General features: G+C 34.4%; 1 protein-coding gene across 1 annotated transcript in view; it reads left to right on the top strand.

The window, feature by feature from the left end:
- The window catches only part of LOC150095842 (protein strawberry notch homolog 1-like), a 447,536-nt gene that overhangs the window by 323,370 nt on the left and 104,405 nt on the right, over positions 1–19,761 (top strand). The window contains exons 22-23 of the mRNA XM_090408811.1: positions 15,983–16,057; positions 19,513–19,659. Of these exons, the coding sequence (XP_090264937.1) occupies positions 15,983–16,057; positions 19,513–19,659 (222 nt within the window). The remainder of the gene's footprint in view (positions 1–15,982; positions 16,058–19,512; positions 19,660–19,761) is intronic.

Here is a 19,761-nt window from a genome sequence, read left to right as displayed (position 1 = left end):
AAAAGCCTTTGAAAATAAACTAAAAATTTGGAATCGGCATCTGGAATCTAATAATATGGCTCATTTTCCAATTTTGAGAAAAGAAAATCCACCTGAAACTAAAAAATATGTAGCAGAAATAGAGAGAGAGAGAGAGGGAGACTACAAGAAGAAGAATTCAGTTTGCGGTTCAAAAACTTAGTGTGAAAAATGAAACTAATTTCGATATTTTCTCATCACCCTTTAATATAGACGTTGAAAGGGTTCCTGAGGAATTTCAAATGGAAATAATTGATTTGCAAAGCAACACTGAATTAAATTGCTAAATGAAATACTCAAGAGGCATGCAGTCAGGAATAAATACATATCCATACTTGTAATAGAAAAAAACATCAAAGGCCTGAAATGTGGAAAGGCAACAGGAGTAGATGATATTCAAGAGTTGGATATGTCAGTCAATTTTGACATCATTTTCTCTGCTTACCAGAATTCCATTATTTGACATTCTTAGTTGATTATAGGATGATGTCTTTCCTGATGATGTGAAGATTTTTCAGTATGTTATACACTCAGGATATTTCAGCTGGAAAAACAAGATGTATAAGCAGATTAAAGACACAGCCATGGGTAGCCCGCTGTCTCCACCTTCAGCAAACTATTTTTAAGCCATTTGAAAAATACCTGGAATGTCTGTAGAGACAAAAATTAACATCAATTAGTGAATCAAATATACACAGTATCATTAGTTTAAGAAAATTGTCAAGTTTTCTCAAACTTCTAAAACAGAATTCTTGTCTGTGAATGTTTTAATTAACACTTTTCAAGTATTTACTAAAATAAAGAGCCAAAAGGCTTCAGTTCAGTTCAAGTATTTATTAAATCCAGCATTATTTCAAAGCTGAATACAGAAACTATAAAAGTTTCATATGAAATTTGACCAGAGAGCTTACAGGAATACACTTGCTGGCATTTACGAGTTTCCCCTAGCCGGACCTTATAGGAGACACGATCGGTATGTCCAAGCATTTGTATATTCCCCTCCTATCATATCTCCTATGAGGTCTGGCTAGGACAATTCATAAATGCTGGCGTAAGCTCTCTGGTCAAATTTCTATAAAAGTTTATAGTTTGAAATAATGCTGGATTTAATTTCCACTTGATTTTTATTGATCAATTTTTGCATCACCAAGCTTGAAGCCTTTTGGCTCTTTATTTTAGTAAATACTTTTATGCACCAACCGAGAGTTCGCTTACAAAAAATACACATCCGACATTTCAAGTTCCTTAGTATTGAAAGAAAGTTTTTGTTCTCTTAAAGTTCTGCCTGGTCTCTGACAAAAGCCAACCAGTTTGAAACAGCTGTCAGGCCAGTGAAACCTTATCAAAATGGACCAATAGGAGGCAAATATACGAACGCTTGGGCATAGCGATCGTGTCTTCTATAAGGTAGGGCAACTTGTAAATGCCGGCAAGTGTATTTCCGTAAGCTCTCTGGTCAAATTTCATATGAAACTTTTATACTTTCTGTATTTGGCTTTGAAATAATGCTGGATTTAATATCCACTTGATTTTTATAACTTTTCAAGTATATTTTTGAGTCTGAATTGACAGATTTACCAAGGGAATAGCAGATGGCTGCAGTGAATTTCCTTATACACAAGCACACACCTGTACTTTTGTGTGTTTTAAATCAGGAACCAAGCACATTAATGATTTATCTCACAAGCTTTTACTGTCTAGTAATGAACAATTTTGAATGTTCCTGTGTGTTTTTTATTTGATAGTTATTTGCATCTGTGTAAATGATGTCATGAGAGCCTGGTATCAAAAAAAAGCAGAGAGCAATTCATTAGTTTTAAACATGTTACATTTTTGAGCGGCACATTCAAGATGAAGCTTCTCTTTTATTTGATGTCTGTTTAAATATAAATTGCAAGAACACATCTGTAAGTTATTTAGTTAAACAATGAAAGAAATATGTAAATTTTTCTGATTGCTGTTGTTGTTGCTTAATGAAATATTGTTTCCGTTGGACTTTAACTGTGAAGTGCAGTTTCTTCTTAATGGTGTCTCATAGTCTAGTGCCAACAGCAAAAACCACAAGCTGCTGCTGCTGTATTCTGCTTGAAATAGATTATCATTCACAGGTTAAAATCTTCTCAGCATAATAATATTTATATACACATTTTATTGTTTTTAATAACTGAACTAACAGTAAAGCTTTTCTGTAGACCAAGTATGTAAAATATTTAAACATCTTTACACTATACTTATAATTTCAATTACTTTGGTCATAATGGCATTGATATTAGAGATATGCTGCCATAAACAGAAAGGCTGTATAGGCAGTGCTTGCTTTGTCAAATGAGTGGATAGTACTATTATCTGCATAGCTGTGGATGGGATTAGTGGTTATTGTGAGTAGGTCATTTAGGTACAGAAGAAAGAGAGCAGGCATTAGGACAGAGCCTTGAGGCACTCCAGCATTGATGGTGAAGCTCAAAGCGAGCCATCTACCATGATTCGCAGAGAATGACCAGGGAGAAAGCCTGGCTACCAAATTACAGAGGGTGGCAGGGAGACTGAAGGATGGCAATTTATTTAGTAGGTCTTCACAGTCAAAAGCTTTGGAAATGTCAAAGGCAACAGCACAAGTTTCTCTGAACCTTTCCATGGTACGTGCCCAGTGGTGGGTGATTTAAGCCAGCTGTGGATCTTCAGTGGCAGAATCCATACCCGGTGGTCATTGATTAATTCAGGGCCTCTAAGTAGTGGAGGAGTTGGCTTTTGATTCCTTTCTCCATTATTTTGGAAAGGACCAAGGTGATGGCAATTGGTCAGTAATTTGATAGTAGACTTCTATTCCTTCTTTAGTATAGGATGGTTGTTAGCTCTGGAGCACACAGTGTGCGAGAACAATTAGGAAGAACAATCAGGAGAAGAACTTTTTAGTATCCAAATTATTTAGTAGTTTTCTGATGAGTTTTTCTCAAAAAACTATAGGAGCATATGGTGCTTGGATTCCAGTTTGGTAGAAGGTGATTTCATTTGATCATCTTGGACTCTGAGGAAAAGAGTGATGCTGGAAAGTCAGCTTTTTTTTTTTTTTTTTTTTTTTTTTTTTTTTTTTTTTGTTGTTTGTTGAAATAAACAGTGGTGCATCAGGGTGAGACAGGTGGAAGTGCAGAAGAGACTGCACAGCACTTAAAAAGTGCTCAACTACTCACTTTTACATTATTGCTCAACAATCAAAATAGTCAGACTCCACTATTCATTTTTCTTAAACAAAAACATTTGTGCATTCTAATCTTTAAATTGTGACTATAAACAATAAATTACATGATAACCACAGTAATTAACTTTAATGAAATGAAAGTACAGATATTTCGTACTGAAAATAACATTACATCATCAGTGTGTAGAAACAAGCAAAAATCAAAGAACAGGAATACAAGGTACATACAGCAGTGAATGATATATGCACGTAAACACAAGAAAGATATTTAATTAATCAAATATTTTGGTCTGGAAATAGCAGACCATCCTCAGTGGTATTACAAGAACAAGTTTTAAAAAAATACAAGCTAGAATACTAACAATAGATCATTTAAAATAGAATACAGCACATACAGCAGTTGGTGGTTTGCCGATTAAAAACTGTTACCACCTGTTAGAAATTAATATTAATGTATTAATTTCTAACTTCATATTCCACATGGTGAAATATGAAGGAGAAGCTTTCCCATAAACACCATCCAATCACTGTTTGGTAGCACTTGATATCACGAGTACCTCCACCTGAATGATGCAGGTAAAGAGTTGAAACAGATGCACTAAGCTCCCTGTAGATGGTGTATCTGTCATGCATGCTGTTTTAAAATTCGTCCAAATTTTGTATGTCAGGCAAGAAACTTTTGGAACCTACCTCATGTTTCTTCTTTTCCTATACCTGTCTATTCCAAACTTTTCCTGAGTGAGTTCAGTTCTCATTGAACTCGGACATTTTCCAAGTCAAATGTTATGAATAGGCCTTTTCCAAATTCCCAGTGTATCTTCCTATTTTTTCACATGACTCTTTATCTTTATGAGCCTCTAGAAAGCTTTATTTTTTTACTTACCTGCTTCTTTAACACTCATTCTGCTAGCATGTTTCTTTTTCTTTTCTGCTGCCACCTGTTTTTTCACACACTTCTTCTGCTGTTCCTACTATTATATCTTCAATTTTTTTTCCATTCTTCATTTAAATTTTCTGCAAATCTTGGACCTAATCCAGGTTCAAATTCTTTTTTCTTACCACATTTATTTTCCATACACAACAGTTTCCTCTTAAATTCTTCTTTCCTTGGTTTTTCCATTTTGTTTTGCTCATAGTCAAAACCTGTGATCTAATTTCCTGTAACATCCTTCGACCCCCGCATCTTTACCTGTAAGGATCAATAGGTTCAATGTTCCTATTCTCGGTTTCCTTTCCAGTTCCACATTGTTTACTATTTATATCAATCCAACTTTGATTGCTATGTTTATTTTTAGCTTAAATAAACCCACTGCTGACTTGTTGGGTATGTAACAGCTTCACCAGAGCCTCTTTAGCCAGAATGTTAAGGGCTTGTGATGAATTTTCATCCATTGAGTATCCCTTACCAATTCCATTATTGCCACACATATATACTTTCAGTTCAGATGTGGAGTTGGACTTTGGGAGGCATTTATGAATTATACTAGTTAAAACAATATGATGTAATTATAAACCATGTGTAAATGTGGGTCTGTGTAAGGTGTATAATGTATTCATTCAACCTGCAACAAACTGATTTGATTTTTATTTGCAGATAAATGAAATGTATTATCCATCTCCAGTTTTATTGAACTCAATTAAACTGTATGATTTTCCATACAAAATATATTAACTTTGTAGAATGAAGTCACAAACCATATGAACGTGTAATATATCAAAAACATAAAACATGTGCCTGTTCTGCTTCTGAAGAACTAAACTATATTTTTTAATTTATTTTTTTCAAAATCTGGAACCCCTGCTCTAGAAACCAATCAAACATGGAACTCAATATAACATAGCATGCTTATTTTGCTGCCCTCTGTTTTGAACGTGCTGGCTTTTAACAGAGGGCTACTCCATAGTAAAATAAGCATGCTATATTATATTGATTTTTCAGAAATAACATAGCAAACATGGAACTTTTTTTAAGCCACTTAAATCTCTCTAGTAATTGGTGGTGGTCCCACACTGGGAAAGGAAATTCATCTCCTGCCTAAAGACATCTCCATGTCCTTGGTGGGAATAAAATCTTCAGCATGTTAGTTAAAGAGCCAGTAACCTCTTAACTACCCTGGCCAGCAGGTTCACTAATGAAAAACAAGGTGCTTTCAAAGAATATTGGTAATAGTACGCATAACTTACCACAGACACATTTCATGACAAATATAACATGGATCATATTATATTTTCAAAAATACCAGTTTGATGGAATTTGTCAGTCTGTTTGTTTCACTTTAGGGCATGAAGTGATCTGGGAGGTGTGGATAAATAATTTTAAGCAAACTGTTTATATTTTTCAAATTCATTTAATGTGAAATGAATAACACAATAATTTAGTAATAACTTAACCATGTTCTTACCAGAAATTCAGTTGGTGTACGTGTGAGAGAAAATCTCTTCTCCCATTCACAGTATCAAATCACACTTCATACTGTAGATGGTCTAAACATAATGTAGATATCTAAACATTAGATAATCTGGGAACACTACTCTAGAGACAAAACATAGTGCTTACAATTTTTAGGCCAACAATAAGTAGACTAACATTGGTGATGAAAATCATCTACTTTAAAGACGTTTATGAACATCAAAGCCATGTTGGAAATTAAATCATAGTCTGTGAGTTAAAGACAACATCTCTACTTGAGAAAGTAGAGATGCTGTCTGTTTGCCCAACCAGGTTAGCCAGTTACCTTTATTGTTTACTTGGTTTTTGCTCCAAATTTTCCCAGAACAGTTTATTTTTTATATAATTGGAAACTCTGCTGTAGAGACTAAACATGAAACATATTTTGTGTCACTTCAGGCCTCTAATAAGTGAGGCAATGAAATTTATCTCCTACTGAAAGACATTTGCAGACATTCATGTCCACAATGGGATTTGAACCCATGACCTGTTGGTTTTTTTCTTTTTCTTTTTTTTTTCCCCTTCATTTGCTTTTTCTAATGGCTTAAAATGTCTACACTTCTGCAGTACTTGAATCTTCATTGGGAGCAGTATTTCATTGTTCAGTACTACCATAGCTAATTCACAAGTCTTTACATTTCTCATGGCTGACTTTCCTTATTTTCTTATTTAGTTTTGAAGTGTTCTGGATTTTTTTCAATCCCAGATTTCATTTCTTATTCTTTTTTTTTTCTCTTATTCCATATAAATTTATTTAGTTTACTCCCTACATACAATACCAGCTTTCTTATAATATTGTCTATTTCCATATGTAATTGCCATCTTCACTAAAAATTATGCCTAAATTGCTGAAATGTTTTTCTTCTTCAGTTGGAATGCACGATGCAGCTCATGTTTTTGATGATCCTGCCTATTTTTACAGTCTTTGTTTTATTGCTGATTTTCATATCAAATTTGTCATAGCATTATTCAGTTTAGTTAAGGAATCATGTAGACTTAAGCTGGATTAATTTAGAATATATCATCATCTGCATACAGTTAAAAAACAGTTCAACATCACCAATTTATTAGGCCTAATGCCACTTTCCATCATAATGTGATCCACATAATTGATGAATAGCAATGAATACACTCTGCACTCTTGTATTACTCTTGACTTTACATCAAACTATCTGTCTTTACTTCCTTCGGTTCTAACTTCTGATTTAAATTATATGATCAAAAATATCTGGATCTAACCCTTTGTATTAGTGGATATGGCTATATCCACTAATACAAAGGATGGATGTAACCATATCCACTAATACAAAGGGTTAGTGGATAATATGGCTATACACATCACAACAATGGCTCATACAAGTATAAAAGTTTTTCATTCTTCATAGACAAACATTAACAATAAAATGGGTCATACTGAAGAGCTTAGTCACTTTCATTTTGGCACTGTGATTAGGATGACACCTTTACAACAACTCAGTTCAGGAAATTTCGAACTGTTGCAACTTTTTTTTTATATCATGATTATTATTGATCTCATACACAAGAGGTTGCAATACCTGTAAACACACCAGTTCTGTGTCTAGGATAAAAAAAAATTGTGCTCCAAATGAGGACTACTCTAATAAACTGTAAGTGTGATGATATTGTGAAGTGGAAATGCTTAGGAACATAACAACTGCATAATCATGACCTGGTAGGCAACATAAAATCACGGCGAGGGACTGGCAAGTGCTGGAATGTGTTGTGTGAAAAAATCATCTATCCTTGGTTGAAACACTCTCTACCAACTTCCAAAATGCCTCTCAACTGCATCACAACTGTTCATTGGGAGCTGAAGAATAGAGAGTTTTCATGGCTGTGCAGCTGCACATAAGCCTAACATCAGCAAGGACAACACCATGCATCAGGTGAAATGGTGTAATACTTTCCACCATTGGGCACCTGGAACAGTGGAAATGTTATTTCTGCAGTAATGAATCATGCTTCACCATCTGACAGGCAAGTCTGGGTTTGGTAGATACCAGGAGAATGCTGCCAGCCTGAATGTGTTGTGCCAACTATGAATTTGGTGGAGGAGGCATCGTGATCTGGGGCTGTTTTTTATGGTTTGGTAGGCCCTCTAGTTTCAGTAATGGGGAAGCTTAATGCTGTGGCCTATAGTGACATTTATATATTCTGTGCTTCTAACCTTATGGCAACAGGTCAGTGAAGGCTCTTTCCTGTATCAAAATGACAATTCTCCAATCCATAAAACAGGATCTGTGTAGGAATGGTTTGATGAGAAGGGTATTAAAGGACTTGACTGATCTGCACAGAGCCATGATCTCAACTCCATCAGACATCTGTGAGATTAATTGGAATGCTGATTGTGAGCCAGATCAATTCACTGATCAGGCCCCAACATCAGGGACTGATCAGTGAATTTGAAGTTAGATTTTTCACTCTTCTTAGGAATAGGTTATATGTAGCTAATTTCTTAGCACTGACCTTTGGAACAATTAGAGGAATACCATCAGGGCAAGGAACCTCTTTGGTACCCAATTTGAACAAGATTTTTCTGATCTCTTTCTAGCAAAAGGTCAATGGAGTGTTGAGTGTTTTGAATGATTGGAAACATTTACTGTGATCAGTGAGTCACATCATTTTTATGGGGGAGTTTTGTGCCAAGTATGATAAGCTGCTGTTTGAGGTTGTCCATGCACCTTCCAAGGTTTAGTAAAACTGTTTAACGGAGATGGGGGGAGGTCAGGTTTGGAGGGTGCTCATAAATTTAAGTGCTGATTCATCAATCTTGGCACAGTTGACATGAGTCCATGGGCAACAAAAATCGCAATGTAGGTACCGTCTTCTTTTCCATAACATCTGGCATGCAGCTTCAGACCCTCAAGTGGTCTGTCTGTCTACTACTATATTTTCATTTAGAATAGAAGGATGGGTAAAAACATTATTCCTGTGTAATTCTATAAATTAATTTTCCTTGGTCTTGCATACTTTTTATGTCCTCCAATTTATATCTCCATAGTGGAAATCACCTATAATGTAGTCCTTATATCCATAAGATTTATGTCTATTCGACGGAAGTTTTTTCGCTTGGCTATGCTTCCAATTATATATTTGGTTTAATCCTTTATTCAAGTGTAAGCAAACAAAGTTTGTGCCTAAAGTATTTTCAGGACTGGGACAACTCGTAACGTGGTATAAATTCTGATCACTTGCCTTAGTATCGTACCTGGATACTAAGGCAACTACCCAGATAGAAGGGTCCCTCTCTGGGTAATGACCCTTCCCAGACTGGTCAGAGAATTTTAAAATAAAAATCCAGAGAATTTTAATAATAAGGTGTTGACACCTTTTGGCAACTGGTATATGGTGATATGACTTCTGCATTACTTCCACCTTAGTATCACCACCTCTGGGTCTGGGTAGTGACCCTTCCCTTAATACATAGCAGTGTACATGTCTGCAAGGAGATATGCTTTGCATTATGGGATACTAAGGCAAGTGATCAGAACTTATACCACCTTTACCACAAGTTGCCCCAGTCCTGAAAATACTAAAGGTGCAAACTTTGTTTGCTTACACTTGGATAAAGGATTAAACCAAATATATAATTGGTATCTGTCTATTCATTTCACAGGTCACTTCAAGTTGATCCTGGTCTGTACCACTATTAACCTCTAACTCACACCAAATAGCCTCATATCCAATTCCTGGTACTCACACTACCACTGTCTTTGAAGATTTTTTTTTACTCTGGTTGGATTTAATTCCTTTAGTCATTAGTAGTTGTTTCCCACTGTTATCTTGTGTACTCTCCGAATGAGCTTTACCCATCATTGTATTTCTGTAACCATATTTCTCTCTCTCAGCCAGATCTCAGTAATAACTATAATTTTTGGTTTCATTGAGCCTGTGTAGCTCAGTAGAAGTGGTGTTTGCACTCTACAACGAAAGACTTTGGTTCAAATCTAGTCGGCAACTAGAGGAACATGAAGCCTTTTCTCAACTGGTTCCTGAATTAGTCGATCTCTGGCATGGGCAAGCGGTTTTTTTCTCCTGGAAGCTTGGGTTTTTCATCCCGTCAACTCAAGAAAATTGACTGTCGAACCTGCACTATTTTCAGACTTTTAAAATATTGTGTTCGGGACCATGAGATGGCAGCACTAGCTAGCCACCTTCTTCACCGTGTACCAATTAATTAGTGATAGCCTTGGGCCAGCCATCTCTGATTAGCTACCAGTAGAGATTGAACTGCCCACTCAGTCTCCATAAAAAGTTAGATAAGGCTAAAAAATGGCGTCGTCTGCTACCTGTGCGGAACAAAAAGGCATTAGCTGATATGATTTTTTGATTACATCTACCAGTGTTAAGAATTCTTCCTTATTTGTAATATTTATAACAGTGCACACACACACACATGACATCCGACTACCAGCTAATGAGTTAAATCTTGAACCAAATCCTCTCCTCCTTGTTTCCAGTTAATACTTTCTTCACAAAACTAGCTCTCTGTTTTCTGAGATCATCCCTAACAAGCTTATCATTCTCTCTCTCATTCTGTTTGTCATTACTCACAATTTCTGCTGCTTAATGTGTGTAATCATGCTTTCTTTTCAGTTCTGCTGAAAAATTCCACATTCACTACTTCAATGCACAACAGTTTCTCCAGTGCTTGATACCAAAACCATTCAAGTACAATTTATCTTTCACCTACAAATATTTTTGATGATGAAAGTCATCCTGTACATCTACTCATTGCACACCATTTCTCCTTCATATCTATTTAACGATCATTTGTAATCATAGTTCTTCTCCTTGGTTCACTCCTGTCATATCCTGCTAACAGACTCAGTCTTCCTCTCTTTTTTGCCTCACTAACCCTTTCATTTTATTTCCTTGTAGTTTTCTGCTTCAGTCACATCCCAAATCTTCATGCCAGGGATACACACTTTCATTGTTTGCTCGTTTGGTACAACTGTAATCCTAGAATCACCATATAGTACTGTATCCTTTTACACATTTTATCTCCTTTTTTGCTATTTGACAGGCATCAAAGCCTCAAAATTCCAAACATTATGCTGTGTTCTTTTTAATGTTTCTTTCATGTCTCCTTTCTCATACTCTTGCACCTCTTTTTACACTTGCGATCTTGCATTCTAATACCTTTAATCCTCCTTACATTCTGCTTAGGACATGCCACTTTCTGTCAAATCATCTCATTTGCTCATGTTTCTCATCTTCAGTCTGCTAGTTATCACACATTTCTACTAAATTCTACCACCATTGTCTCCTGTTTCCCATAAACTTTTGGCATTTGGCAATGTAATCTATGTCGAAGGAAATTTTTCCACTCAAGAGATTTGCTGTCTACGCTTGCTTTATCATTACACCTAAACCTCTTTTTATGCGAATTTTTTTTACACGAATTTGGAGTTACGCGAATTGGGATATCAAAAATAATTTTTTTTACGCAATTTTTATTCACTTTTACAAGACCAACCTAAAGTCTAAGTTAGGAAAAAATCCGTAATTCAAGAAAATTCTAAATTCTTACGAATTTCATTTATTGGGAATTCCCCGAATTACATAACTGTCTGCGCATAAAAAAGCGGTTCTTAGCAGTTTGAATTTTGTGTTTAAGTAGACAACACAGTTACCGCATTTTTTGCATTTGCATTTTTTAAGTGAAATCAAAATAAAAATTGCGTTAGGAAATTAATAATTTTGCCAAGAAATAATAAATGATAAGCTATATGTAATTTTCAAACTTTCATTTCATTAACCAAAGATTTTAATCCAGCCCTCACACGATGTTGCCAATAACCAAAAAAAAAAAAAAAGGAAAGCCGTTTCCTTGGATATAAAAATTCAAATTTTAGATCATCTTCAAACTGGGGAAGATGGGACAGCTGTGGTAAGCATTTTGGAGTCCGTGAATCAACTGTCAGATCTATAAAGAAAAATGAAGAGGCTATTAGAAAAGCGGTATGTTCTGGTACAAAATCGAGTGCGAAATTATCATCGTACACAAGAAATGTTGTTCTAGAAAAGGGCCGAAAAAGATTTAGTGATGTGGATAGAAGATAATGTGTGCAAAAAGAATGACAGTTGACAGAAATTCCATCAAGCAATCAGCATTGAGATTTTATGAACAGATTAAAAAACTGCAGCCAGATACTTCATCTCAATCGAGGAAGAAATGAATTTCATGCAAGCAATGGTTGGTTGGCTAAGTTTATTAAAAGACATGCTCTTCATAATATAAAAATTAAAGGTGAAATGGCTTCTGTGGATGAAACAGCTGCTAAAGCATTTCCACAGAAACTTGCTAAAATAATTGAAGATGAGGGTTACACTCATGAACAAGTTTGGAATATGGATGAAACCGGCCTTTTCTGGAAAAGAATGCCAAACAGAACTTACCTATCAAAAAAAATGCAAAAATCGGTTGGTGGGTTCAAAGCAGCAAAGGATCGCATAACACTCCTATTTTGTTCGAACGCTTTAGGAGATCGGATGGTAAAACCACTGCTCATAAATCGATCATTAAGACCACAACCAGTGAAAGGCGTAGATTTTCAAAAATTGCCAGTTCATTGGATGGCCAACAAAAAAGCTTTGGTGAACATTGATATTTTCACTGAATGGTTCCACAAACATTTTGTGCCAGAAGTTAGACGCTATTTGAATGACAAGGGTCTCGAATTTAAATTGCTTTTGATTCTTGATAATGCACCCCGTCATCCTGCCATAGAACACCCAAATGTGCAATTTTTTGTTCTGCCGCCCAATACCACATCATTACTACAACCTGTAGATCAGGGTATAATTGCGACTTTTAAAACATTATGTCAGACGAACATTTCAGTACGTTTTGAACAAGCTAAACGATGATGAAACACTATCAGTTATGGATGTGTGGAAAAAAATTTCAATTATGGATTGTATTGATCAGGTTCGATTATCGTTATCTGAATTGAGACCAGAAACTATGAATGCATGCTGGAAAGCTATTTGGTCCATATGTGTTAAAGAGAATGCTCTTCCCCTCAATCATACTGCAGAATTCCCCAATATAATAAGTTTGGCATGTGAAATTGGCAGAGAAGGGTTCGATGATCTTATGTCAGCAGATATCGAAGAATTGTTAATTGATAAACCTCTTAGCAAAGACGAAATAGTGAAGATTGTTTCTAAGACTCCTGAAAGAGAAGAAGCTAATAATAATGATCAAGATAATCCTACTTTTACTGCTGATATAATTAAAAAAGGTCTTAAACTGGCCAGTAATTTACGCAGTTATTTTGCCCGACACGATCCAAACGAAGAACGTGCTGGGAAGTTTCCATGTGAGCTTAAGTTGTTAATGTCTTCATAGAGAGAATTATATCACAAATCATATAAAGCATCAACACAGCGATTAATAACTGAATTCATGCCTAAAACTACTGAAACAACCAGTGGTACTTTTGTTCAAGACATGACAAGAATAATTCCACAAGTTGAGGCAGAAGTCGATGACGATAATACCATTACTATTACAGTCTCACGAAGACGAAAGCTTTCGCTTTTATTGGCAGAAACTGATATCGAATAACATAATTTTTTTATAGAATCCTTAGCAAACAACTGAAATGAATATGTTTTTTTAAAGTTATTAAAATTCATTATACGTATGTGTTCTCCATGAAATGTAAATAAAAATCTTATGATCTTAACGAATTTAATGTTTGTTTTTTTCATTCTTTTGCTTATATTTCAGGTTTGGACCCAAACTCCATAGAAACAGAGTCAGTAGTTCTTTTTATGTTAATTCTATTTACACGTAATTTTTAGGAACGTATCTATCGCATAAAAAGAGGTTTAGGTGTACATGTAAATAACTATATAATTAACAGTAAGTTATGTGCACAATTAATTCAAACTCAGATTAAATAGTAATTAATAAAACACTCATACAATGCCAGATGTTTCAAAAAAACTTAATCAAACAATACCAACAATTAAATAAACAATACCAACCACTCTCCATCATATTATATACAGTAATCTAAATAGTAATTAAATATCTACAAAATTGTCAACAGTCTTCCTGAAATGTGTTGAGAAAACATCATATTGTAGCCAAAATTCAATTTTATATTTTAGATAATATTCAGCTCACACCGAAGGATTCTAATGACTTTTTAATGTGCTTTTACATTATGGAACTTTCAATACACTTTTTTTCATGACTCTCTTTACTTCTGAGTCCACCATATAGTTCTTATTTTTCTTTACAGACAGCTTCAACACATGCCATTTGAGTCTCTAGGGTTTGATTCTTGTTTTCAAACTCTTTCATTTTTTCTTGAATAATATTTGAGTCTGCATTTCACATCTGAAAGTTGCTCGATTTTGATTCTTTTGTAAAACCTTGGTACTTATTTTTATTTTCAATCTGTGCACATCTTTATGTTGCAACATAGTATTTGTAATGACTAATCCATGTCCTGAACAGAAATCCAGCTTGTCCTTACTATTATTATTACTTTTTTTTTGCTTTCTTCATATTTTTATCAAAACATTTCTGTATGTGTTTGGTATTCATTTCTTTCTCTGCTGTTCCTTCTCTCTACCTATGACCAACAGTTTTTATTTATGTTCAACTACCTTCTCTAATGACTCGAAAAAAATTTCTCCAGTTCACATATAGTTCATGTGAATTCTGGTCATCTGCAAATTCTCAATTAGTTTCATATATTACTGTAGTATACTTCTTTAGGAGAGTTGCAATAAGCAAGATGACAAAAGCATCTACACTATAATGGAATCAGCAGCTAACAATAATTGAAAATACACACATGGTATCATATTCAAGAAGTATTGTTATTCTTGAATGCATAATGTGCATCATGTCCACCACCTGAGATATCTGATGAAATAGGACTAGACTTGATATATGATAATTCCTTTCTTATTTTACATTGTGATCAGTGTGCATAACATTTTGAAAGCTTCTTTAAATTTTTTGACAAAAGTGTTGTAGTCAATATATGGCATTTCTGTTTGTTGCCAAAGTGTTTAATGATTTTCAGTTGTATGGAGGGCTAGTCTAAATTTGTACTGTCTTTTTTTCTTCTTGGTGTCTTTGATATGTTCAAACATAAGACAGTGATTAACACCCATACAAAAGTCTAACAATCCAGGTAACCAAGAGCAGTAAACATTCCATATTTAGACAACTAAGCATATACTTGGTCCTCAGATCTCAAGAATGCTCACAGTCTCAATATCTCTCAATTCTCCAAAACCAGTTCATCCTCTCGAAAATTCCATTATTCTTGCAGCATATGCTATATAAGACAAATGGACAAACCCATATATCTGAATGAATATCAGGGGAAATTTAAGGAGAAAACAGGTGACATTAAAAATTAAAATAGAAAAGTACTTGACATTATTAATATTAAGGTTGTGCTAAGAATAGCTAATCAGATTAGTATGGTCGCTAAAGCAAAATAAAACCATTTACAGGACATTAGACTTGGCCATCTTGATAAATACATATTTAATTAATTATAATACCATTATGCTTCTGGTAATATTATTTATTTGTGTCATGTAGTATTGGTGTGCATAATAATGTTAGTTGTAAAATTTTAACAAAATGGTGAACTTGTATAAGAATATTTAATCAGTTATTATTTAATAACTGATGTAACAATTTTACATACTCATCTTACAGCTAACTGGTTTCAGTGCCAGATATATATTTTTCAGTTTGAACATTTTTACAAAACAATTCTGTACATCAAGAGTACAGCTGCTTGTTTTTGTTATATCCTTTCCATATTGCTCTTCTCCAGGTTCCTCCTATTCCCTCAGCCTAATGGCTGGTGGGGGTAGCTATATGCTACCATACTAGGGAAATAATTATGAGCAAGGTGGTTTCTCGTTCCCTTCCTTGCTGTAGTATATTTTTTTATGACCGTAGCCATGTGTTCACGCGGCCAGTTTGCCTGTTTTGAGGGATGAAAAAACCCAAGCTACTGTGGGGGGGGCCTCCACTTCCATATGAGACTGGTTAACCCACCTTTAGTCAAAAGAGACCAAATAAAGGTTCCTCACGTCACTGATAGGAATCAAACCCAGGTCTTTTCGACCAAAGGCTTCATCTATACTACTGACTGAGCTACAGAGGCTTCCTCTCCAGGTTAGTGTATGATTATTTCAAGATGGTGACCATCCTGAGGGGTTAGAGGTCACATATTTGTGATCTTTTTTTTTAATATATTCAAATACAATAATAATTAATTTGTCTGTCTGTTGCATTGCAGATATCCGAAAAGCCCTTGTAGGTGTTGGTGTTATAAATGAAGATGAAAGCACTGGAATTCAAACACTTGAAAAGGGTAATGCAAATTTTTCAAATTAATAATGTGAGTGTTCTTGTAATCTCTTATTTTAAAAAAATTAAAAAAAACTTTAAATTTTCATTACCTTATATGAACTCAAAATTACATGTGAGTTCATATAAGGTTCATTGTCTTCATTATTGCTAGAGCAAAAGACTGAGCACTTCAGTGTTGTATAACAATACAGTTTTGTTTTAGTACAAGGTTCACAGATGAATTTATTCATTCATCATGAACATAATAGGGGAAAACTACTGGCCCTTCATTCCCATGAAACAAAGAAAATCGCGGTAAATAACAAAAGAAATTGTTGGGGGGGGGGGAGGCAGGAAACAGAACAAAGGAATTGGGTAATTGTATGTTGGTGGCATATCACAAAAGGATTGCCAGGAACCATACAAAAACACAAAATGGCAATATGAAAAAGTGCAAATACAATCAATACTAGGTAACATAAAAAGAACTAAAAGGCTATGAAATTAGAAAAATGAAAATCCAAAATTAAATTAACATTTACATTTTAAATTTTCATAAACTAAATATGTGCAATCAGTTAAAATCAAAGATAATCTGAAACCATCAGCAGTCCATCAACTTTATAATTGTCCACTTTTAATTACAATGAAGAAGGAGGCACAGGTAATGAACATTAGTATGCATTAGTCATTCTGGTGGGGGAGGGGAGTGATTGGCATAGCTGTTGGGAATGCCAGCTTCCTACATGGTCTCTGTTCAGTTAGGAAGCTGGCATTCCCAACAGCTGTGCCAATCACTCCCCTCCCCCACCTGAATGACTAATGCATACTAATACACAAACTGATAATATTCTCTTATAACTATAAAGAAATATTGCATAATATATAGTATTTCTTGAATTCAAAGTTTAAGTAAAAGCTATGCATCTGTTTAGATAAAAGTTGGTTTTGGGCTCAAAAGATTCTTATGGATAAAGAATACCCATAAGATAAAAACCTCTAAAAACTCAAGAAAATCGACCGTAGAGCCCACATTATTTCAGACATTAAATATATTGTGTTAGGGCTAGAGACCACGAGATGGCGGCACATTTGAGCCGTCTCTCTTCACTGCGTACCGCTTAATTAGTGATAGCCTTGGGCTGATAATTTCATACACACAGTGCACAAATTCACATGAACAGAAGATGCAAGAAATAAGAAAAGTCTCATTTACTGTGTTATAGTTGATAATGATGTTTTCCCACTGGTTTAGGACAAGAATATACAAAGGATTTGAAATAGGAAGTGATCACTATTTAGTTTTGAGCAGGATGAAATTGAATTTCATATAGAAAAATATAATATGTAAAAAAAAAAAAAAAAAGCATTGGAAAACTTTGGTAAGAACATTGAAAATGAATATCAGAAAGATGGCAAAATATTCTGGAGACTATTGAAACATCTTAAAATTTGAGGAAAGAATACTATAAAAAGAATCCTAGATGATAAAGGTGACATGAATGATATAATTATTCATGTCACCTTTATAAGGTGACATGAAAACTAAATATAAAGAAATTTGAGATGTCTGGAGTAAATTACTTTGAAAGACTGCTAAATGAAACGAGCAGTGTCAGCATGATGGTAGAAACTCCCATCAAGAATTCAGTCAGGAATACATATCCATACTTAGTAGAAAAATGTCATCAAAAACCTGAAATGTAAAAAGGCAGCTGGAGTAGATGAAATTTGGCCAAAAATGCTACAGTGGCTACATTTCATAATTCAGAAGACCTATTAGAGTGTCAAATTCCAGATGGTTGGAGCAGAGCTCTCATAATAAAAGGAAAACTGAATATGAGAATTGCAGAAGTATTTCCCAACTGAGTGTTCCTGGTAAGATTTATGCGAGTATACTTGAGAAATAGCTAAGAAAAATTGTTATAGGGAAGCTTGATGAAAAAGTCATCAAGCTTCCCTTTCACAAATCAGGATCAGATCTCTCACTTTAAGACAAATAGTTGAGAAATCTTGGGAACATAATGATTTATATTTAGGTTTTGTTGATCTGGAAAAGACATATGACAAGGTGAAAAGTAATTATTTGTAACACGGTTGTAGTTGCATAATTTGACGGAAATGAATGCTGATCACCATGTAACACTAAAGGAAAGGATTCCAATAAAATTGGTTTTAAAAAATAAAAACATTTATCACAATTTCAAAGTATGGACCATAGTAATGGTTTGCTATAGTGAATTTATTTTAGAGTTGCATGATGTCTGTGAATTTAATTTTATTATATAATGATATTTTAAATTTTATTTAAAATAGATATTAAATAGAATGTGCATTCAATGTATTTTTTTAAGGCCACTATTTTTGTGTATATGTAAATATTTGAGTATTAGTTAGATCCGTTTTTTGTTTCCAGTTACTCACAGAAAGAACAAATCTTGAATTTTTTTCATCTTACCTTATGTCAGATATCAAGATAGCCCCTGTTAAAGCACATCTAATGAAGTTCATCCATTATGAGGAATTTCAATTATAGGAACATAAATTGGCAGGATGAATGGTCACAGGGAGAGTAGAAGATGAAATTTATGCAACTGCTAAGAGATAATTACATGAGATAGTATTGTGAGGGGACACAAGGTTCAAGAGTGCTGAATTTGGTCACATCATCAAAGAACTTAGCAGTAACCAATCTAGTCATGCTGCTTCTGCTTGTGAAAAAGATCGTTATGGTCTTGACCTGATAGATTATCAAACATGTAGAATTTTCTGTTAAGAAGGGGCATATATGGAATTGTAAAACAGGTGATTATGACAAGCTGAGAGGTCAGCTTGCAGCAGTATCATGGCATAAACAATTGGAAGAGCACAGGTCAGTGTGCAGGAGATCTCTATATAGATAACTAGGAGGCATCCCTGGAAATTGTATAAGAGTTAGAAATGGTTAGCACTATGATTTTTGCTTGGAGGGTTGTGAATGGATGGAATGAGTTACCAGAGGTGGTTGTGGATCTTCATCAGTGAATGAGATCAAGGAGAGGTGTAATAGATATTGTGTAAATGATGGGTCTCTTCTGATGCATCTTCTGACTTCGTGGAAATGATGCCCGTACAATAGTAATAAATTTTTTTCCCTCTCTTACTTTTGATAGTACTTAAATCTCCAGGCAGCGTCACTTTGATTTCTAGTTTACTGGAACACTCGCCTTCTTTTCCACTCAAGATACTATATTTAATATCTCTATAATTCGATCTCTCTCTCTCTTTTTCATGGGGTATTAATCTACTGTCATTTTAATTGTTAATAAAATATGTTTTTTACATTTTCAGTATATTGCTTTAGTATTTGTAAAACTCAAAAAAAAAAAAAATTATTTTTATGCATAAATTTTGCTATTTGCTACATTCATTTGTTGTGCTTAATAAGAAATAAATAAAACTTGGTAATAACTAATTTTATTCATCTGCCTTTTTTAGATTATAACAACATGAGTAAATTTCTAAATCGCATTCTTGGTGTGGAAGTAGAACTCCAGAATCGTTTGTTTCAGTATTTCACTGACACTCTAGAATCTGTAATTAGAAAGGAAAAGAAAGCTGGTCAGTGGGATATGGGAATATTAGGTATGCAATATAATTAAAAGTATAAATTTTGAAATTTAATTTCTGTTTTTTAACTTTTGTGAATGACAGTTGTACTCAACTTGTGGCATATTGCCACTCTTC

This window comes from Typopeltis vanoorti, chromosome 19, assembly GCF_054136105.1.
Source record: "Typopeltis vanoorti isolate ZY-2024b chromosome 19, IOZ_Tvanoo_1.0, whole genome shotgun sequence".
Lineage (NCBI taxonomy): Eukaryota > Metazoa > Arthropoda > Arachnida > Uropygi > Thelyphonidae > Typopeltis > Typopeltis vanoorti.
Note: the sequence above shows the minus strand (reverse complement) of the source record. Positions and strands in the feature narration are given on the sequence as shown.